Source organism: Ranitomeya variabilis, chromosome 3 (assembly GCF_051348905.1).
Source record: "Ranitomeya variabilis isolate aRanVar5 chromosome 3, aRanVar5.hap1, whole genome shotgun sequence".
Classification (NCBI taxonomy): Eukaryota; Metazoa; Chordata; class Amphibia; order Anura; family Dendrobatidae; genus Ranitomeya; species Ranitomeya variabilis.
In genome coordinates, this window is record NC_135234.1 from 277,324,581 (window position 1) to 277,347,850 (window position 23,270).

General features: G+C 44.1%; 1 protein-coding gene across 2 annotated transcripts in view; it reads right to left on the reverse strand.

The window, feature by feature from the left end:
• The window catches only part of ITPR3 (inositol 1,4,5-trisphosphate receptor type 3), an 825,364-nt gene that overhangs the window by 400,236 nt on the left and 401,858 nt on the right, over positions 1-23,270 (reverse strand). For both annotated transcript variants that reach the window (XM_077295501.1, XM_077295502.1), the window contains 3 exons: positions 22,561-22,725; positions 21,528-21,602; positions 20,275-20,400 (listed from right to left, as the gene is read on the reverse strand). In XM_077295501.1, coding sequence (XP_077151616.1) covers positions 20,275-20,400; positions 21,528-21,602; positions 22,561-22,725 — 366 coding nt within the window. The remainder of the gene's footprint in view (positions 1-20,274; positions 20,401-21,527; positions 21,603-22,560; positions 22,726-23,270) is intronic.

Genomic DNA, 23,270 nt, shown 5'->3' on the forward strand with positions numbered 1-23,270 from the left:
GAAGCCATCCTGCAGAGGCTCAGGGATGGATCCTCTGCTCTATTCCAAGGATCAAAGATTCTAATCCTACCGGACCTGTCCCGCCTTACTTTGCAAAAAAAGAAGAGCATTGAGACCTCTCTTGGATTTGCTTCGAGATCATAACTTGCCATATAGCTGGGGGTTTCCATTCCGTTTGCAGGTCAGTCATGCGGGCCGCATGCATATCCTCAGGTCCCCATCGGACATCACATCATTTACATCAACCTTGAACCTCCCTCGGATTGAAATTTTAGACTGGCCTACTATTCCAGTGGAGGCCTTTGGCGGGTTAAACCAACATCTGCCGAGGGCCATGCAACGCTGGGGCAGGAGGGGGTGGGAATCTTTCCCTCCTCCTTGAGATCTGTGGTCTGGGGATGATTTCCTTTCAAAATTAATGCACTATTCTGATATGCAATAATATGTGTCCATGTTTTGCTTTCAGATACTGATTGTGGAATGTTGCTCCAGTTATCTTTATTTGTAACCATCATCAGGTTATTAATGTTTTCTTCACCATGGGGCTTGTTGACCTTCTCCCCCTTCCCTAGACATAGATAACAGGTTAATAATAGTCTTGGGCGAGGGAGGGTCCTGGGGCTTATATTCTGATTATCTGACTATACTCTGTTCTCCTTGGTTTTTACATGGGGGGGCGGTGGCATTTAGGGGGCAGATTTAGCTCTGGTGTCGTCTCGGCCTGGTGAGGGGAGCCCCTCTATGGAAAGCATAGTCCCCACCGGGAATTCACGTCACATTGTTGGAAGTTAAACAATTTTCCCAACAATACTTGTGCACTTCGCACATCCTTTGGTACATGTTCTTTTGTATCTTAGTATACTCACTCTAACCTAGTTAGTACGTTTGTCTGTTTTCTTCCCTTACATTTTTATTCTCTCCCCTGCTGACTCTTCTTTTATATTTTTCTTTCTCTTCCCTCTACTTGCTCCTGTGTCTGCTTCTGTCCCTTCTTCTTTCCTCCCCCTCCCATATTTTTTTTTTTATTTAATTTTCTTTTTTCCCCCCTTTTTTTCTTTTTCTTCTTGCTTCTCTTTTTCTTCTTTCTCTCCCTTTTTCTCCTCTGTTTATAAAGTACTTTACCATTACCATGGAACGGATTAACATAGGATCCATCAACGCCCGAGGGATGAATGTCCCTCAGAAAAGGTCCCAGATCTTGTATGATATGCATAAAAAGCGGACTCACATCCTCCTGCTCCAAGAGACTCATTTCAAGGCTGGCTGTCTCCCCACAGATCGATATTATTGCTCTTGGTTTCACAGCCCTAACCCCGACTCAAAGTCAAAAGGGGTCTCAATAGCCCTACATAAGTCATTGGTCCATCCAGTCCTGGATTCTAGGATTGACCCAGAAGGCAGGTACATTCTCCTAAAACTTTGCATTAACTCAATGGTATTCACCATAGCTAATTGGTACCTAGCCAATAAAGATCCGACTTTAGCTTGTTCAGCTATTCTGTCGCTCCTGTCGGATTTCAGGGAGGGGACTCTGATTGCAGGCGGTGACTTCAATTTTACCCTTGATCCGGAGATGGATACTTAATCTCAGCGTCATTTCCTGCCCCGTAGACGTATCAATGCTTTTAAACGTAGGATTTAGAACCTACGCCTGGTAGACGCCTGGAGAGTCCTGCATCCTACGGATAGGGACTATACGTATTACTCCCCAACTCACTCTTCATACAGCCGCATAGATATGCTGTTAATAAGCCAGCATGCCCTGACCTGGCAAGCCCAGGCTTCTATTGGTCACATTGCCTGGTTGGACCATGCTCCGGTGTTTCTCCATCTTATCCCACCAAATGGCCTTCATCGACCATGGACATGGCGTCTCAACGATAACTTACTAAAGACCCTCTATGCACTTTGGAGATTAGGAAGTCTATCTCAGAATTTCTAGAAATCCATGAACGTGACCAGACGTCCCTTCCTTACCAGTGGGAAACACTTAAGTGTGTTATAAGGGGTCTTTTGATTAAGCATGGCTCTAGATTGAAAAAAGAAAGGGCCTCTCTAATTTCCAGTCTGCTCCAGCAGATTAATACATTGGAATCCTCACATAAACAATCTTTATCCTCTTCTGTGTACGCGGACCTGTTAAAAGCAAGGGAGGAGCTTAGGGTCCTACTGGATCAAAAATATTCCCTTCAAAAAATCAGATTCCATCGATTTATGTATGAACATGCGGATAAATGTGGCAGGGCATTGGCTAGGGTGCTACATCCCAGAAAGGACACTAGTTATATCCCACAAATCATGCGGATCGGGGGGGGGCCTGCACACAGGATCCAACCCAAATTACCGAATCCTTTCGAGCTTATTATAGTGACCTTTATAATATTAAGGGACAATTCAGGGACATGTCAGCTTCATCTCTTCACCTTAAAATAAACAACTATATCAGACAAAACGCCCTTCCAGCTGTCCATCCTGAACTCGCAGACTCTCTGGAGGAGGACTTTTCAGAGGAAGAGATTTCTGCCATTATTAAATCAAATCCTGTGGGAAAGAGCCCAGGGCCTGATGGGTTCACACCAAAATTTTATAAGGTATTTAGCGAACAGCTTGTCCCTTTCATAACAAAAGTCTTTAGTTCTGTGTCAGAGGGATCCCCATTCGTGCCCCAGCCCCTGGAGGCCCACATAAGCGTTTTACCAAAACCAGGGAAAGATCCATTGTTAATTTCCAATTATAGGCCCATCTCTTTGATTAATGTGGACATCAAAATATTTTCGAAGGCCCTGGCTAATAGGTTGGCACCTTTGTTACCCAGGGTTATTCATACAGATCAAGTAGGGTTTGTCAAGGGCCGAGAGGCCAGAGATAATACGTATAAAACTCTTCTCCTGATGGCTCGGGCGAGGTCCAGATCACTCCCATTGTGTTTGCTTTCGGTTGACGCAGAGAAAGCCTTCGACCGGGTCAGTTGGAGCTTCATGTCGCCTTCCTTGCATCAATTGGGCCTGGGCACCAAATTTATTGAGAAGATTCTCTCTCTATATAGGGGCCCTACAGCTACGGTTAGGGTTAATGGGTTCCTGTCCTCCCCTATCCACATCAACAACGGTACACGGCAGGGGTGTCCTCTGTCCCCTCTCTTGTATGCATTGATAATGGAACATCTGGCAATAGCCATTAGAAAGAACCCCAGCATTCACGGTATTCCAGTTGGGGTAGGTCAATGTAAATCGGCCTTATATGCAGATGACCTTCTCATGTTTATATCACAGCCTCGCATTTCCTTCCCCTCCATAGTCAAAGAATTTGAGACATTTGGCCAGCTTAGTAATTTTAAAGTGAATTATTCTAAATCAGAGGCCCTTAATATAACTTTATCTAGAGATGAAGCTCAACATCTTAAAGATAATTTTCCCTTTAAATGGCAGGAAACAGCATTAAGATACTTGGGAGTAACCATCCCGACAGATCATACTAAACTATATTCTTTAAACTTCCAACCCCTTTTGGATAAGACTTTGAAAGACTTCGGTAGCTATGATAAGCGGAAGCTCTCATGGTTCGGCCGTATAAATGCGATAAAAATGATGTACTTCCTTGTTTCCTGTATATTTTCCAGACAGTTCCTCTAATTCCTCCTCCTTCTTTCTTTTCCAGAATCCAATCAGCCATCTCGAGATTTGTGTGTGGGGGGGGGGGTGGTAGTCCCCGGATCGGCATGGGTACTTTATATAGGCATAAAGGCTCAGGGGGCGCGGGTATTCCGAATTTCAAATTGTATCTCAGAGCAGCGCTATTGACACGCATGCTAGACTGGCAGTTCCACAGTTCAGACAAACAATGGGTGGGAATAGAACAAATTAGCTCTACAATTCCACTCCATAACCTTCCCTGGATCAGCCCTAAAGGTAGAGGTCAATTCAGTTCTGAAGCTGACCTCCTTAAAGATACACTTAGATGATAGGATCTGGAGACCCACAGAGGCTTTCTGTCCTTAGGCAGTGGACCGCTTACGTCTCTCTTCTCTAATCCGGAGCTTCCCCCGGGGGTGGAGAGGGATCGTTTTCTTGGGTGGGAGAGAGGGGACAATACCAGATGCTTTCATGTCCTCAAGAGTTCGGCCATGCCCGCTTTCGAATCAGTGCAGCCGTTAGAGGGAGGGGGCCCTTCTGATTGGTTGGAATACCTCCAACTAAAATCCTTCCTCTCGTCTCCAGAGGGCCCAGGCTCACACTCCTCCCTTCCTACGCCGTTTGAAAAGTTTTTCCTGTTGGGGTCGCCGCCTGCACATGCTGTCTCCTTAATATATGCTCTTTTGAACCAAAATACCAAAGACAAGTTCCCCAAGTATGTGGAGAGGTGGCAGGGTGAGTTGGGAGTTGCCATATTGGAGGCGGACTGGAGGAAGGCGTTCGTATATTCACATAAATTCTCTATTGCCTGTGCCGCACAGGAAAAGAATTACAAAATTCTCACCAGGTGGTATCGCTGTCCTGATGTCTTACACACCGCTTTTCCCTCCGTCTCCGATAGGTGCTGGCATTGTGGAGTAGAGAGAGGTACCATGCTACACATTTGGTGGGGATGTAAGCTTATTAAGACATTTTGGGATTCTGTCTTTTCCGCTTATCAAGCCATTAGTGGTCATTTGGTGACCAACTCCCCCCAGGTAGCTTTATTATCTATCCACCCGGGCTCGTTTCGCTTCCAGAAAAAGGGGCTCCTAAGATTCTGTGATCCCGAGACATTGGAAATCCTCCCAATCTCCTAGTGTGTTTGAATGGGTCAAGGAGATGACCAGCCTTCAAAGTATGGAGGAATTGTCCGCTGAGGTTAACGGTTTAATGGAGAAATTTTGTGAACTCTGTTTCCGGGCTCCCTCCTGTGGTCATGAGTGGTACTGTGAGTTCTCTCTTTGGGCTCCTCCTGGTGGCTCTTTTTGTTATTTTGCAGGTTTCTGGCAGGATCAGCTGTCTCGTCATCTGCTAGTTAGGTTTCCTATTTAATCCACAAGGTCCTTCATTCCTTGCCTGTTGCCGTTTTATTCAGTGCTATTCTGATTGCTCCTGTCTACATCCGTTATCAGTCTCTCCAAGAGAAGCTAAGTTCTGTTTGCTTATTTTTGCTCATCTGTGTTCAAGATGTTTCCTAGTATATGATGAGTTTTTGTCCAGCTTGCTAACATGTGATTTCCCTGCTTGCTGGTGCTCTGGGGTGCTGAGTTGCTCCCCCCACATCGTTAGTTGGTGTGGGGGTTCTCGCATTCTCTGCGTGGATATTTTTGCATAGGGTTTTTACTGACCACACGGATCCCTTGCTATTTTCTGCTATCTAGCGTTAGCGGGCCTCATTTGCTTAACCTGTTTCATCTCTGCGTTTGTCTTTTCCTCTTAACTCACCGTTATTATTTGTGGGGGGCTTCTATATCTCTGGGGGATTTCTCTGAGGCAAGTGAGGTCTTTACTTTCTCTTTAGGGGTAGTCAGTTTCTCAGGCCGTGAAGAGACGTCTAGGACTTCAGGAAACATTCCACGGCTGCCTATAGTGTGTGCGGTTAGGATCAGGTTTGCGGTTAGTCCAGTTACCACATCCCCAGAGCTCATCCTATTATTTTCTACTTAGCTGGTTAGATTTGGAATCCTAAGCCACTAGGATCATAACAGTGCAACAGGCCAAAAGTGTTAAATCATCGCAAAAGTGGGATAAGAGAAATCCTGAGTTCAATTTTTTTTTTTTCTGCTCTGCAGTCTGTCCTGCTTCTCTCCTCCCCTTAATCTCTGGGTGGCTTTGAGTTCTGCTGCAGACATGGATATTCAGAGTCTGACTTCTAGTGTGGATCATCTTGCTGCAAGGGTGCAAAGCATTCAGGATTTTGTTGTTCACAGTCCTATGTCTGAGCCAAAAGTACCTATTCCTGAGTTTTTTTCTGGAGATAGATCTAGGTTTCTGAATTTTAAGAATAATTGTAAATTATTTCTTTCTTTGAGACCTCGTTCCTCTGGTGATTCCGCTCAGCAAGTTAGAATTGTTATCTCTCTGTTACGCGCCGACCCTCAAGATTGGGCTTTCTACCTGGCGCCAGGAGATCCTGCATTGCTGAATGTGGATGTGTTTTTTCTGGCGCTTGGATTGCTTTATGAGGAACCTAATCTGGAGAACCAGGCAGAAAAGGCCTTGCTGGTTCTCTCTCAGGGTCAGGATGAAGCTGAGGTGTATTGTCAAAAATTTCGGAAATGGTCGGTGCTTACTCAATGGAATGAGTGTGCCCTGGCTGCAAATTTCAGAGAAGGTCTTTCTGAAGCCATTAAGAATGTTATGGTGGGGTTCCCCACACCTGCGAGTCTGAATGAGTCAATGGCTTTGGCCATTCAGATTGATCGGCGTTTGCGGGAGCGCAAACCTGTGCACCATCTAGCGGTGTTTTCTGAACAGAAACCTGAGTCTATGCAATGTGATAGGATTCTGACCAGAATTGAACGGCAAAATCATAGACGTCAGAATGGGTTGTGCTTTTACTGTGGTGATTCAGCTCATGTTATCTCAGCATGCTCTAAGCGCACAAAAAACTTTGCTAGATCTGTCACCATTGGTACTGTACAGCCTAAATTCATTTTGTCTGTTACTTTGATTTGCTCTCTGTCATCCTACTCAGTTATGGCTTTTGTAGATTCAGGTGCCGCCCTGAATCTGATGGATTTGTCATTTGCCAAGCGCTGTGGTTTTATCCTTGAGCCATTACAGTTCCCTATTCCATTGAAGGGAATTGATGCTACACCATTGGCCAAGAATAAACCTCAATACTGGACTCAAGTGACCATGTGTATGACTCCTGCACATCAGGAGGTGATTCGCTTTCTTGTGTTATATAATTTGCATGACGTTGTCATGTTGGGTCTGCCATGGTTGCAGGCTCATAATCCAGTCCTGGATTGGAAAGCTATGTCTGTGTTGAGTTGGGGTTGCCAGGGAATTCATGGCGATGCTCCCTTGGTATCAATTGCTTCCTCTACTCCTTCTGAAGTCCCTGAGTTTTTGTCGGACTACCAGGATGTATTTGATGAGCCCAAATCCAGTGCCCTACCTCCTCATAGGGATTGTGATTGTGCTATAAATTTGATTCCTGGTAGTAAGTTCCCTAAGGGACGACTGTTTAATTTGTCTGTACCAGAGCATGCTGCTATGCGGAGCTATGTAAAGGAGTCTTTGGAGAAGGGACATATTCGCCCCTCCTCATCCCCTCTTGGTGCGGGATTCTTTTTTGTGGCCAAGAAGGATGGTTCGTTGAGACCCTGTATAGATTATCGCCTTCTAAATAAAATCACGGTCAAATTCCAGTATCCCTTGCCATTGTTGTCTGATCTGTTTGCTCGGATTAGGGGGTCTAGTTGGTTCACCAAGATAGATCTTCGCGGTGCGTATAATCTTGTGCGTATAAAACAGGGCGATGAATGGAAAACAGCATTTAATACGCCCGAAGGCCATTTTGAGTACTTGGTGATGCCTTTTGGACTTTCTAATGCTCCTTCTGTGTTTCAGTCCTTCATGCACGATATCTTCCGAGAATATCTGGATAAATTTATGATTGTGTATCTAGATGATATTTTGGTATTTTCAGATGATTGGGAATCCCATGTGAAGCAGGTCAGGATGGTATTTCAGGTCCTGCGTGCCAATGCCTTGTTTGTGAAGGGTTCCAAATGTCTCTTCGGAGTCCAGAAGGTTTCCTTTTTGGGCTTTATTTTTTCTCCTTCTTCTATTGAGATGGACCCAGTCAAGGTCCAGGCTATTCATGATTGGACTCAACCTACATCGGTTAAGAGTCTTCAGAAGTTCTTGGGTTTTGCTAATTTTTACTGTCGCTTCATTGCTAATTTTTCTGGTGTGGTTAAACCTTTGACGGATTTGACCAAGAAGGGTTCTGATGTGACTAACTGGTCTCCTGCGGCCGTTGAGGCCTTTCAGGAGCTGAAGCGCCGGTTTTCTTCGGCTCCAGTTTTATGTCAGCCAGATGTCTCTCTTCCCTTCCAGGTCGAGGTTGATGCTTCTGAAATTGGAGCAGGGGCTGTTTTGTCGCAGAGAAGCTCTGATTGCTCTGTGATGAAGCCATGTGCCTTCTTTTCAAGAAAATTTCCGCCGGCTGAACGAAATTATGATGTTGGTAATCGGGAGTTGTTGGCAATGAAGTGGGCATTTGAGGAGTGGCGACACTGGCTAGAGGGAGCTAAGCATCGTGTGGTGGTCTTGACTGATCATAAAAATGTGATTTATCTTGAGTCGGCCAAGCGGTTGAATCCTAGACAGGCTCGTTGGTCGTTGTTTTTCTCACGTTTCGATTTCGTGGTCTCGTACCTTCCTAGTTCGAAGAACGTGAAGGCTGATGCTCTTTCTAGGAGTTTTGTGCCTGACTCCCCTGGAGTTTCTGAGCCGGTTGGTATCCTCAAAGAGGGGGTAATTTTGTCTGTCATTTCCCCAGATTTGCGACGGGTGTTACAGGAATTTCAGGCGGATAGACCTGACCGTTGTCCATCAGAGAGACTGTTTGTCCCAGATAGATGGACCAGCAGAGTTATTTCCGAGGTCCATTCTTCAGTGTTGGCGGGTCATCCTGGGATTTTTGGTACCAGGGATTTGGTGGCTAGATCCTTCTGGTGGCCTTCCTTGTCGCGGGATGTGCGTTCCTTTGTGCAGTCTTGTGAGATTTGTGCTCGGGCTAAGCCTTGCTGTTCTCGTGCCAGTGGTTTGCTTTTGCCTTTGCCGGTTCCTAAGAGGCCTTGGACGCATATTTCCATGGATTTTATTTCGGATCTTCCGGTCTCTCAGAGAATGTCTGTCATCTGGGTGGTTTGTGATCGTTTTTCTAAAATGGTCCATTTGGTGCCCTTGCCTAAGTTGCCTTCTTCCTCCGATTTGGTTCCGTTATTTTTTCAGAATGTGGTTCGTCTGCACGGCATCCCTGAAAACATTGTGTCTGACAGAGGATCCCAGTTTGTGTCCAGATTTTGGCGGTCCTTTTGTGCTAAGATGGGCATTGATTTGTCTTTTTCGTCGGCCTTCCATCCTCAGACGAATGGCCAAACCGAGCGAACTAACCAGACCTTGGAAACTTATTTGAGATGTTTTGTTTCTGCTGACCAGGATGATTGGGTGACTTTTTTGCCATTGGCCGAGTTTGCCCTTAATAATCGGGCTAGTTCGGCTACTTTGGTTTCGCCTTTTTTTTGTAATTCTGGTTTTCATCCTCGTTTTTCCTCGGGTCAGGTTGAGTCATCTGACTGTCCTGGGGTGGATTCTGTGGTGGATAGGTTGCAGCAGATTTGGAACCATGTGGTGGACAATTTGATGTTGTCACAAGAGAAGGCTCAGCGCTTTGCTAACCGTCGTCGCTGTGTGGGTCCCCGACTTCGTGTGGGGGATTTGGTGTGGTTGTCTTCTCGTTATGTTCCTATGAAGGTTTCTTCTCCTAAGTTTAAACCTCATTTTATCGGTCCTTATAAAATTTTGGAAATCCTCAACCCTGTCATTTCGCTTGGACCTCCCGGCATCGTTTACCATCCATAATGTGTTCCATAGGTCTTTGTTGCGGAGGTATGTGGTGCCTGTGGTTCCTTCTGTTGAGCCTCCTGCTCCGGTGCTGGTTGAGGGAGAATTGGAATACGTGGTGGAGAAGATCTTGGATTCTCGTATTTCAAGACGGAGGCTTCAGTATTTGGTTAAGTGGAAGGGCTATGGTCAGGAGGATAATTCCTGGGTTGTCGCCTCTGATGTTCATGTGGCCGATTTGGTTCGTGCCTTCCATGTGGCTCACCCTGATCACCCTGGGGGTTCTGGTGAGGGTTCGGTGACCCCTCCTCAAGGGGGGGGGTACTGTTGTGAACTCTGTTTCCGGGCTCCCTCCTGTGGTCATGAGTGGTACTGTGTGAGTTCTCTCTTTGGGCTCCTCCTGGTGGCTCTTTTTGTTATTTTGCAGGTTTCTGGCAGGATCAGCTGTCTCGTCATCTGCTAGTTAGGTTTCCTATTTAATCCACAAGGTCCTTCATTCCTTGCCTGTTGCCGTTGTATTCAGTGCTATTCTGATTGCTCCTGTCTACATCCGTTATCAGTCTCTCCAAGAGAAGCTAAGTTCTGTTTGCTTATTTTTGCTCATCTGTGTTCAAGATGTTTCCTAGTATATGATGAGTTTTTGTCCAGCTTGCTAACATGTGATTTCCCTGCTTGCTGGTGCTCTGGGGTGCTGAGTTGCTCCCCCAACATCGTTAGTTGGTGTGGGGGTTCTCGCATTCTCTGTGTGGATATTTTTGCATAGGGTTTTTTACTGACCGCACAGATCCCTTGCTATTTTCTGCTATCTAGCGTTAGCGGGCCTCATTTGCTTAACCTGTTTCATCTCTGCGTTTGTCTTTTCCTCTTAACTCACCGTTATTATTTGTGGGGGGCTTCTATATCTCTGAGGGATTTCTCTGAGGCAAGTGAGGTCTTCACTTTCTCTTTAGGGGTAGTCAGTTTCTCAGGCCGTGAAGAGACGTCTAGGATTTCAGGAAACGTTCCACGGCTGCCTATAGTGTGTGCGGTTAGGATCAGGTTTGCGGTTAGTCCAGATACCACATCCCCAGAGCTCGTCCTATTATTTTCTACTTAGCTGGTTAGATTTGTGATCCTAAGCCACTAGGATCATAACAGAGAAATATCTGCAAGTCTGGAGTCCTTGGATTTTGTTTATGGACTCTCAGGACTTTCAATCCCTCTTTTCTAAGCCATAAGGAAGATAGATTGATCAGTACGGGTTAGATGGACGTCATTATAGGGGTGCAAGTTGCCCCCTTCTATATCAGACTCCATGGTTCCTCCCCCTCCCCCCTTTTTTTTCATCCTCTCTCCTCCCCCATATTCCTCTTCTTAGTCTCATTCTTTCCGTTCGTGTTTATACCATTACGACTTGGAGTGACCTAGCTCCTCTTGTTTGGGTCGCTCTCTTTCAGAGGATACCTCATATGTATCACCAAAGGTCCTACAGTCTCCCTGGATAGGGGATACCTACATCCGCCATGGACTTTCTTTTTTCTTTTCAGATCTTGTTGGACTTGATTGAAAATGATTTTGACCTGAAAGTTATACTATTTCGGGACTTGTTGGTTACAGGTCTTGATATACAGTTGCATATGAGATTTCTTTTTGTACTCAATACTTTTTATGTTGTTGAATCCTTTGTTCCTTGTTTGTTTTTAAGTTCTTTTCAATAAAAACCAGATTAAACATTAAAACGCAGGTGAAATCCGCACAAAAAACGCAGGAAATCCGCAGTGCGTTTTACCTGTGGATTTTTAAAAAACTGGACGGAAAAATCCACACAGAAATACGCAACATGGGCACATAGCCTTAAACTCCGCAAATTGACTTTGTGCGTTTCCAAAAAATGTGTAGATAACCTCGAAATATTTCTACGGCTTGCAGCAGCTCCAGGATTTGCGGCAGTAATGTGCTCGCTTATCCTTTTCTTAAGACTCCTTGTAGTGCAGCCTATATAATATTTATTGCATGACACACACGTTGCCACAGACATAGTGTGTGGAATCGCAGTTATTATAGGTTTTAATTTTATATTCCTTTAAAGGGATATTGTTGACATATTTATCTGTCCTGTCTATACTGGCACAATCCGCAGGTTCTCTCGCCACACTTAAAACACCCAGTATACGTTAACCAGGTAGGTTTATGAGAACTGGAAGTATATAGCGATGGAGATAGATAATGCCCCAGATTTTTTGCTTTTCTCGTGACACACCTATATCCTGCTGAAAGAATTATAGATAAAACAGGATCTTGGTATAACATTGGCAAATGCTTGTGTATTACCTTAACAATATCCTTATAATTTGAACTATACGAGGTTGAGAAAGGAGGGACATTTATTTTGCTTTTATTACCCGTTGCTATTGCCATTGGTTTCAGACAACAGAGACTTTCTAGATCTTATGACAGCTTTTTTAACAGCTCTATTTATCATCCATTTTTTGTTACCTCTCTTGCAGAGTCTGTTTTTAATTACTTTGCTTTCCTGACTGTATAATGAAGCATTAGAACATGCTCTCTTGCCACGTATAAACTCACCTAACGGGAGGATTTATAACATGCGGCGGATGGCAACTATCTGCATGCAAAATCGCATTGCCACTTGTTGTCTTTCTGAACAGGGATGTATGGATAACTCCCATGGAGCCATCACCCATAAGTGTACTATCAAGATATGTGGCAACAGTGCCATGCACCTGATGTGTGAATTTTATATTCATGCTATTATTACTGATATAATCAACAAAGTCAGGAAAAGATGCTAGGGAAGATTCACAGACGGAGCCACACCATATAAGGATAACATCGTCGATAAATCTCCCCCACCATAAAACCATTAATGTCATCATTGTACATTTTGGTTTCTGTCAAAATATTTGAAACCGCCTCTACCGCCAAATTATGTGATATGCAATAATATAGCGCAACATCTCATGTGATACACACATAATCCGATTCCCAAGACATATGATGAATGTCTTCTGTACCATTACCATTCGGTGCAAAAATATCACTCTTTTTTTTTTTTAGATATATAAGCTCAGCTATGCTAATTTGCGAAAACAGGTTTTCGACCAATCCTATTCACATGAAATGTCTTCACACAACGTATGCATGTGTTAAATATTTACATACTTATTATAAAATGCATTTTCATGTTATTTGTTATGATCCGGTGACTTTGGAGCCGCATGAAACTTTCTCTGGAGTAGGTGGAAACTGTACTGACCGCAAAACCTGAACTAACACCGCAACTAGAAGTAGCCGTGGGGTGTGCCTAACAAACCCTAGACACCTCGACACAGCCGGAGGACTAAATACCCCTATAGATGGAAATAGGAATACTACCTTGCCTCAGAGCAGAACCCCAAAGGATAGGCAGCCCCCCACGAATAAAGACTGTGAGTAGGAGAAGAAAGACACACGCAGGCAGAAAACAGAATTCAGCAAAAGAGGCCACTCTAGCTAAATAGGGAAAGATAGGACAGAATACTAAGCGGTCAGTATTAAAACCCTTCAAAAATATCCACAGCAGATAATACAAAAGTTCCACAATCTAACTAAAGACATGGAATGTATATCTGCAACTCCTGAGAATCCAACAAGACTGAGAAAATACTGAAACAATCAAGCTGGACAAAAAAACAATGAATAGCACAGAATTATTAAGCACACAGCACGTGTGCCACAAAAACAGAACCAGACACTTATCTTTGCTGATTTGGCAGCAAGGCAGAAGGAACCAAACAAGGACCAAAACACCTCCAAAACCATGGACAACTGGCAAGGACTAATGAATCCTGCAAGCCTAAATACCCCAGTCAGAACTGCAATCAGCAGATACACCTGACCAGGACTGCAACTCATGGACAACTGCATTATCACCTACAACCACCGGAGGGAGCCCAAAAGCAGAATTCACAACAGTACCCCCCCCTTAAGGAGGTCACCGAACCCTCACCAGAGCCCCCAGGCCGATCAGGACGAGCCAGATGAAAAGCATGAACCAAATCAGCAGCATGAACATCAGAGGCAAAAAAACAAGAATTATCCTCCTGGCCATAACCCTTCCATTTGACAAGATACTGAAGCCTCCGCCTCGAAAAACGAGAAAATCTTCTCAACCACATACTCCAACTCCCCATCAACCAACACAGGGGCCGGAGGATCAACAGAGGGAACAACGGGTACCACATATTTCCGCAATAAAGATCTATGGAAGACATTATGGATAGCAAAAGAGGCCGGAAGCTCCAATCGAAAGACACCGGATTAATAACTCCAGAAATCCTATAAGGACCAATAAACCGAGGCTTAAACTTAGGAGAAGAAACCTTCATAGGAACATGACGGGAAGACAACCAGACCAGATTTCCAACCCGAAGCCGGGAACCAACACACCGATGATGGTTAGCAAAACGTTGAGCCTCCTCCTGAGACAACACCAAATTGTCCACCACCTGAGCCCAAATCTGCTGTAACCTGTCAACCACAGAATCCACACCAGGACAGTCAGAAGACTCAACCTGCCCCGAAGAAAAACGAGGATGAAAACCAAAATTACAAAAAAAAGGCGAAACCAAAGTAGCCGAACTAGCCCGATTGTTAAGGGCAAACTCGGCCAACGGCAAAAAGGCCACCCAATCATCCTGATCAGCAGACACAAAGCATCTCAAATAAATCTCCAGGGTCTGATTAGTTCGCTCGGTTTGGCCATTTGTCTGAGGATGAAATGCAGAGGAAGAAGATAAATCAATGCCCAGCCTAGCACAAAAGGTCCGCCAAAACCTAGAAACAAACTGGGAGCCTCTGTCAGACACAATATTCTCCGGAATACCATGCAAACGAACCAAAGGCTGAAAAAACAACGAAACCAAATCTGAAGAGGAAGGCAATTTAGGCAAAGGCACCAAATGAACCATCTTAGAGAACCGGTCACAGACAACCCAGATAACCGACATCCTCTGGGAAACCGGAAGATCAGAAATAAAATCCATAGAAATATGCGTCCAAGGCCTCTCAGGGACCGGCAATGGCAAAAGCAACCCACTAGCACGGGAACAACAAGGCTTGGCCCGCGCACAAGTCCCACAGGACTGCACAAAGGAACGCACATCACGTGATAAAGAAGGCCACCAAAAGGACCTACCAACCAAGTCTCTGGTACCAAAAATACCAGGATGACCAGACAGCACAGAACAGTGAACCTCGGAAATCACTCTACTAGTCCATCTGTCAGGAACAAACAATTTCCCCACTGGAAAACGGCCAGGTCTGTCAGCCTGAAATTCCTGAAGAACTCGTCGTAAATCAGGGGAAATGGCGGAAAGGACCACCCCTTCTTTCAGAATGCCGACCGGTTCAAGAACCTCAGGAGAATCAGGCGAAAAACTCCTAGAAAGGTCATCAGCCTTAATATTCTTAGAACCCGGAAGATACGAGACCACAAAATCAAAACGGGAAAAAAACAAGGACCATCGAGCCTGTCTAGGACTCAACCGTTTGGCAGACTCGAGGTAAATCAGATTCTTATGATCGGTCAAGACCACAATACGGTGCTTAGCTCCCTCAAGCCAATGTCGCCACTCCTCAAACGCCCACTTCATAGCCAACAACTCCCGATTGCCGACATCATAATTGCGTTCCGCAGGCGAAAATTTATGGGAAAAGAAGGCACACGGTTTCATCAAGGAACCAACAGGATCCCTCTGAGACAAAACAGCCCCTGCCCCAATCTCAGAAGCGTCAATCTCAACCTGAAATGGAAGAGAAACATCCGGTTGGCGCAACACCGGAGCAGAAGTAAATCGACGTTTAAGCTCCTGAAAAGCAGAAACAGCCGCAGAGGACCAATTCGCCACATCAGCGCCTTTCTTTGTCAAATCGGTCAAGGGTTTAACCACGCTGGAAAAGTTAGCAATGAAACGGCGATAAAAATTTGCAAAACCCAAAAATTTCTGAAGGCCCTTTACGGACGTGGGTTGAATCCAATCATGAATGGCCTGAACCTTAACCGGATCCATCTCAATAGATGAAGGAGAAAAAATAAAACCCAAAAAAGAAACCTTCTGCACACCAAAGAGACACTTAGACCCCTTCACAAACAAAGCATTGTCACGAAGAATCTGAAATACCCTCCTGACCTGTTCCACATGAGACTCCCAATCATCAGAAAAAATCAAAATATCGTCCAGATATACAATCAAGAATTTATCAATATAAGTCCGGAAGATATCATGCATGAAAGATTGAAAAACAGATGGAGCATTAGTGAGGCCGAACGGCATCACAAGGTATTCAAAATGGCCTTCGGGCATATTGAACGCAGTTTTCCATTCATCACCCTGCTTAATACGAACAAGATTATACGCCCCCCGAAGGTCAATCTTCATAAAAACCAACTAGCCCCCTTAATCCTGGCAAACAAATCGGAAAGCAAAGGTAAAGGGTATTGAAACTTGACCGTGATCTTATTCAAGAAGCGATAATCAATACAGGGTCTCAAGGAGCCATCCTTCTTAGCAACAAAAAAAAATCCCGCTCCCATCGGAGAAGATGGCCGACTATGTCCTTTCTCCAAAGACTTCTTAACATAACTCCGCATAGCGGTATGTTTAGGCACAGACAGGTTGAAGAGTCGGCCCTTAGGAAACTTACAGCCTGGAATCAAATCAATCGCACAATCACAGTCCCTGTGCGGTGGAAGAGAACTGGACTTGGGCTCATCGAATACATCCTGAAAATCAGACAAAAACTCTGAAATTTCGGAAAAGGAAGAAGAGGAGATGGACATTAAAGGAACATCATTATGAACCCCCTGACAACCCCAACTAGTCACAGACATAGACTTCCAATCCAACACAGGATTATGTACCTGCAACCACGGAAAACCCAGCACGATAGCATCATGTAAATTATGCAACACCAGAAATCGACAATCTTCCTGATGGGCCGGCGCCATACGCATGGTCACCTGTGTCCAAAACTGGGGTTTATTTTTAGCCAAAAATGTAGCATCAATGCCCCTTAGAGGAATAAGGTTCTGCAAAGGCTGCAAGGGAAAACCACAATGCCTGGCAAACTCAAAGTCCATTAAGTTCAAAGCGGCGCCTGAATCCACAAACGCCATAACAGAAAATGATGACAATGAACAGATCAAGGACACAGATAACAGAAATGTAGGTTGCACAGTACTGACGGTAAATGAACTAGCGATCCTCTTTGTCCGCTTACGGCAGGCTGAAATGACATGAGAAGCATCGCCACAATAATAACACAACCAATTCTGACGTCTGAATCCTTGTCGTTCTGTTCTAGACAGAATCCTATCACACTGCATTGGCTCAGGACTCTGTTCTGAGGACAACTCCACAGCGCGCACAGTTCTGCGCTCCCGCAAGCGCCGATCAATCTGAATGGCCAGAGACATAGAATCACTCAGACCGACAGGCGTGGGAAACCCCACCATAACATCTTTAACGGATTCAGAAAGACCCTTTCTGAAAATTGCTGTCAAAGCATCATCATTCCATTTAGTCAACACAGACCATTTTCTAAATTTCTGACAATATAATTCTGCCGCCTCTTGACTCTGAGACAGGGCCAACAAGGTCTTCTCCGCTTGATCCACAGAATTAGGTTCATCATATAATAGTCCTAAAGCCTGAAAAAAGGAATCTACATTAAGCAAAGCCGGATTCCCAGATTCCAGGGAAAATGCCCAATCCTGTGGATCGCCACGCAGCAGGGAAATAACGATTTTAACCTGCTGAATGGAATCACCAGAGGATCGAGGTCTCAAAGCAAAAAACAGTTTACAGTTGTTTTTAAAACTCAAAAATTTGGACCTGTCACCAAAAAACAAATCAGGAGTAGGAGTCTTCGGCTGTAAAACAGGAGTCTGAACAATATAATCAGAAATTCCCTGTACCCTAGCAGCAAGCTGGTCTACACGAGAAGCTAATTCCTGAACATCCATGCTAACACAAGACTCCTCAGCCACCCAGAGAAAAAGAGGGAAGAAAAGACAAAGCAACCTACAGAGAGAAAAAAAAAAAAAAATGACTCGACACCTTTCTTCCCTTCTTCTGAGATGCATTTAACTCATTAGTGGCCAGTTGTACTGTTATGATCCGGTGACTTTGGAGCCGCATGAAACTTTCTCTGGAGTAGGTGGAAACTGTACTGACCGCAAAACCTGAACTAACACCGCAACTAGAAGTAGCCGTGGGGTGTGCCTAACAAACCCTAGACACCTCGACACAGCCGGAGGACTAAATACCCCTATAGATGGAAATAGGAATACTACCTTGCCTCAGAGCAGAACCCCAAAGGATAGGCAGCCCCCCACGAATAAAGACTGTGAGTAGGAGAAGAAAGACACACACAGGCAGAAAACAGAATTCAGCAAAAGAGGCCACTAGCTAAATAGGGAAAGATAGGACAGAATACTAAGCGGTCAGTATTAAAACCCTTCAAAAATATCCACAGCAGATAATAAAAAAGTTCCACAATCTAACTAAAGACATGGAATGTATATCTGCAACTCCTGAGAATCCAACAAGACTGAGAAAATACTGAAACAATCAAGCTGGACAAAAAAACAATGAATAGCATGGAACTATTAAGCACACAGCATGTGTGCCACAAAAACAGAACCAGACACTTATCTTTGCTGATTTGGCAGCAAGGCAGAAGGAACCAAACAAGGACCAACACCTCCAAAACCATGGACAACTGGCAAGGACTAATGAATCCTGCAAGCCTAAATACCCCAGTCAGAACTGCAATCAGCAGATACACCTGACCAGGACTGCAACTCAGGGACAACTGCATTATCACCTACAACCACCGGAGGGAGCCCAAAAGCAGAATTCACAACAGTTATTGTTGTCTTATGTATATGAAGGACTAATTTCACTCTGGTTAATATGGGGTTAATTGGGGAGGTAGTCCTTTCTAATCAATTACATGTGTTGTTGTGACAGATATAAGGAACTGTTCACTCTGTTTGTATGCCTTTGAGGAAGGATTGTTTTTACTGGGTCCGAAACGCGTCAGGACTATGGGGGGGACCCCATGATGTTGTTTTTTATTGCTGAAGATGTTTAAGTAAAGATTTTTTACTGAAAAAGGATTCCTGTGCCAGAAGTCTTCTATTTCTATTTGCACATGTGGTAGTCAGCCACTGATCTCCAGGCACGGACTGTCTCATGTATATTTTGGTGAGCAAAGTTTTCTTTTCCCTTTTCCCCTTTGCTATGTATGTGACAAATGGGCATGTCATTAGACTATGAGGTTACGGTTACTGAACGGGTATACTAGGAGGCTTACTAGTACAGCTAAAAGGCAAATAGAACTATTCCTCCACTCTATCGTGATTTCATCAGCTTTGTTTCTCCAATACAGAGTTTCAGATCCCTTGCACAGACAAAGCCAACACTACTCCGTCAGAGTGATGGACCGATGTGATGGAATACTGAAAGGTGGCAGCATGTGACTACTAGGAGACATAGTGCCAACATCACAGGAACGGCGCTGGTCTGGGAGGTGACTATATGGTTTCTAAATTTCATCTGGGGGATTAGTATGGTAAGAAGGAGTCGTCCAGTAATAGACAACACCTTCGTTTTATACAATCTCAAAAATATTAACATATTTAACACATTGCCTTATATTTACTCCAAATGGTGTTATTAAAAAAGGTCTTCTGCAAAAAAAAAAACAACCTTCGTATTTTAATGTGGAAGGAAAAAAAAATATGGCTTTTAGGACACAAACAAAGAATAGCCAAATTCTAAAGGCCAAAATAGACTGCATCCTTAAGAAGCAGAGAATGTTAGCATGTCCTCCTGGTAGAAGGGAAAAGGTTGTTCTGTGCAATGCTGACCGGCCAGAAATGTGCATCATATTGCATAACTTCATACTGGACAGAATGTAAAAAGCATCAGTACCACAGAGAAGAAGAAAGGACAAGCTGAGACCCCAGAGGAGCAAACAACTTTCAATCTGCAAAAATGGCCTCATGTAATATTGATTGCTTTGAATTAGAGAAGCTACTTGATTACCATTCCGTAGCCTGATCATCATTTCAGTGAAGAACATCAGGTCATATACATCTAGTTTAAGTACCAATATGTTAGCATTGAGAGCAGCGGCACTGATATCACTGACAAGCCATTTATTCCAACAAGCACAGTGTAATGCTTCATTTACCCCTGTGGTAGCATAGCAAGTGAACTGAACACAGCCGCTACGTTCTCCTGGGCATCATTGCAGCAAAATAGGAAAAGTGTAATTTAGGTAAAAAGGCATCAATCTGAATGTAAGGCTTAGTTAACTTCTGTGTCTTAATTTCTGCGCATGTAAAAGGAAGCAAAGGCTAGGTATCGTATAACAAAAAAACTAATGTGCATAAGCCCCATATCAAATACTGAATGAGTTTCTATTTCAAGTAAATTATATGGGCAGCAACAAAGTGGGTATCAGAAATCCCTAATCCCCACCACAGTTAAATAGAGCAAGGGAGAGCATTTGTATCGAGCTCCGATATATTCAGCAGTCGTTCTATTGAAATCTGAGACTGAGACACGATTCTTGTGATCGGTGGTGGTGCCAGTAACCTCTTCTAAAGAGATCTACTTATGCAGCTATTTATAAACAACATACTAGTTATTTGTATTTCACACAGTGAAATATATCAGTATACCTTTTCATATGGGATTTGAAGAAGATCAAGCATAACCTTATGGGCATCCATATTTTTGAGTAGTCTCTGTTGCTTTTTGCGAACTTGTTCACCAACACCGCACATTTTATTCAGCCTTTCTAAAATCTAAATGAAGGGAAAGATATATTTTACATCATAATAATCAGGGTAATCGCACATGAAAACGTTTCCATGAAATTCACCTCTATGACTAACTGATATAATCAAGATAAAACTACATGGCATTGCTGTTTTCTGTCTTAGGCCGGTTTCACACGTCAGTGGCTCCGGTACGTGAGGTGACAGTTTCCTCACGTACCGGAGCCACTGACACACGTAGACACATTGAAATCAATGCATCTCTGCAGATGTCATTGATTTTTTGCGGACCGTGTCTCCGTGTGCCAAACACGAAGACATGTCAGTGTTCGTGGGAGCGCACGTATTACACGGACCCATTAAAGTCAATGGGTCCGTGTAAAACACGTACCGCACACGGACGTTGTCCGTGTGCAGTCCGTGTGCCGTGCAGGAGACAGCGCTACAGTAAGCGCTGTCCCCCCCACGTGGTGCTGAAGCCGCCATTCATATCTTCTCTGCAGCAGCGTTTGCTGTAGAGAAGATATGAATAATCCTTTTTTGTTGTTTCTCGTGTTTAACATAAAGATCCCTGTCCCCACCCCCCTCCCACCCCCTGTGCGCCCGCCCGCTGTTATTAAAATACTCACCCGGCTCCCTCGCAGTGTCCTGTCCTGGCCGCAGCTTCTCCTGTATGCGGTCACGTGGGGCCGCCCATTAAAGAAATGAATATGCGGCTCCACCCCTATGGGAGGTGGAGCCGCATACTCATGACTGTAATCGGCGGCCCCACGCGACCGCTCATACAGTAGAAGGAGCGGCCAGGACAGGACACTGTGAGGAAAGCGGGTGAGTATTTTAATAACAGCGGGCGGGCGCACAGGGGGTGGGAGGGGGGTGGGGACAGGGATCTTTATGTTAAACACGAGAAACAACAAAAAAAAGGATTATTCGTATCTTCTCTACAGCAAACGCTGCTGCAGAGAAGATATGAATGGCGGCTTCAGCACCACGTGGGGGGGACAGCGCTTATCTCTGCCGCACGTGTGCCACACTGATGTGCCACAGAAACGCACGGGCACACGGACACGGAAAATTCCGGTACCGATTTTTTCTGGTACCGGAATTATCTGGACGTGTGGGACTGCCCTTAGGAAGTTAAATGATCCCTTTACCCCTTTCACAAGTTGATAGTTTTCACTACTCTTCTCCACAGCTGGTTTTCCAGATCCCTCCTGATTCTCTGTATGCTGTTAAGGGAAGAAAAATATGATGATTTTCATGTGTAATTTTAGCTATCAGACAACAGATAATGCTACTTTTCTGTCGTGTATATTTACAGGCAAGGCATATTGTCTTTCGTGTAGAAATACTTACATTTAGGGAGTTTTTTCTTGCTAGTTCATATAATATGACGTCATATAATTAAACCAGTTTCTTGTTGTGAAGACATTGCGGTGTAAATAATTCAACATGATTTAAAAAGTCACTATGGCTTTTATAATCAACTGAGATTCATCATGGAGTGAAAGGGAAACCTGTCACATGTGACTTTTACAAACAAAACCTGTTGTATTCTGTTTCAATTGGTTCTTAAAGGGAACCTGCCACAAAGCTCGGCTGCATTACCCTACAGAAAGCATGCAGGAGCAGCTGCAGAGATGACTAATTAGTTTTGTGGGATTGAGCAGTAGACCTAGTCATTTACACCATGATGACTCGTCCAATAGGTATACACACAGAGATAGCTGAGAATAATCCGGTAGGACCGCCTACTGGACTCTGAAGTTCAAGTCAATCTTATCTCACAAAACTATCAATTTGTTCATCTCCTCCTGCTCTATGTCATGCAGATTAGACTATTTCCAAGACGCGTTCCGTTGCCTTATAAGAGCCTGTATCAATACACATCTATCATTTGACATGGAACATTATAAAGAATGTGTCACAGACATTGCTCAGCTTAACGAAAGGTTTACACAGTGTCTGCATCATTATTGATACATTTTTTCCAATTCTTTGGCTTATTAGCATTGCAATTGAAATGATGTAATTTTGCTTGGTCAGTTCTTTCCTGCCCGTTCACACTTGCAGTTTATTTTCAGATTTCTCTAGACAGCCTTCATTCATTTTCAAACTTACAGACCAAGCCATGAAAGCATTTTTTAAGGGAAAGTTTCCAGTATTGTTTTAATAATATTGAAATACCTCTTTTTTCTCCTTTTTGCTCCCTTCTGAGGAGCTCCCACTTCCTGATTTTTCTTTTTTGTCCACCCAGAGTTCAGACTTTTCTACCATTGTTCTCAGCCTGTCCAGCTCAGATTTTATAACCTTGTAGTTATCTACATCCTGGGCAGAGATAAGTAGTTGAACCTAAAAAGCAGAATAACACTATAAAATTCAAAGTTGTATAAAATTTACCGTGGCAAGATGTGTGATATTTATTAGTAAAAGCAACAAAAGGTAGACAAACACTGCACAATTGATAAGCAATATTTGATTGCCCTTTTCAAGCTGACCATAAAGAGGAATCTCGGTTCACTTATCATTAGGGTATTATCAGCTAATAAGATGCACAAGGGTATATATTTGTTATGGTCTGAACGTGAAAACTGTCAGCTCTTCAGAGGGCTTCCGTGAACTGGTTTCACACAAGTCACTCCACTTTGCAGGTTTCAGGGATTGTTCTGGTGTTAATCCTTATACCCCTAAATAGGAATATGACCTGACCTGCAGAGACCCTCGGGCTGCTAGCTGGAAAAGCAAGTTGGCAGCAGGATGGTCAACAAACTAGGTCAATATTAGAGGGACTGGTTCAATGACAGAATCACCAGCTAGGATTGTGGCCGGAAGAATAGACAAGGTCAAGTCCAATTAATGTGGCAAAAGTGGTAGGCAAGAGAGAGATCATTCATTCT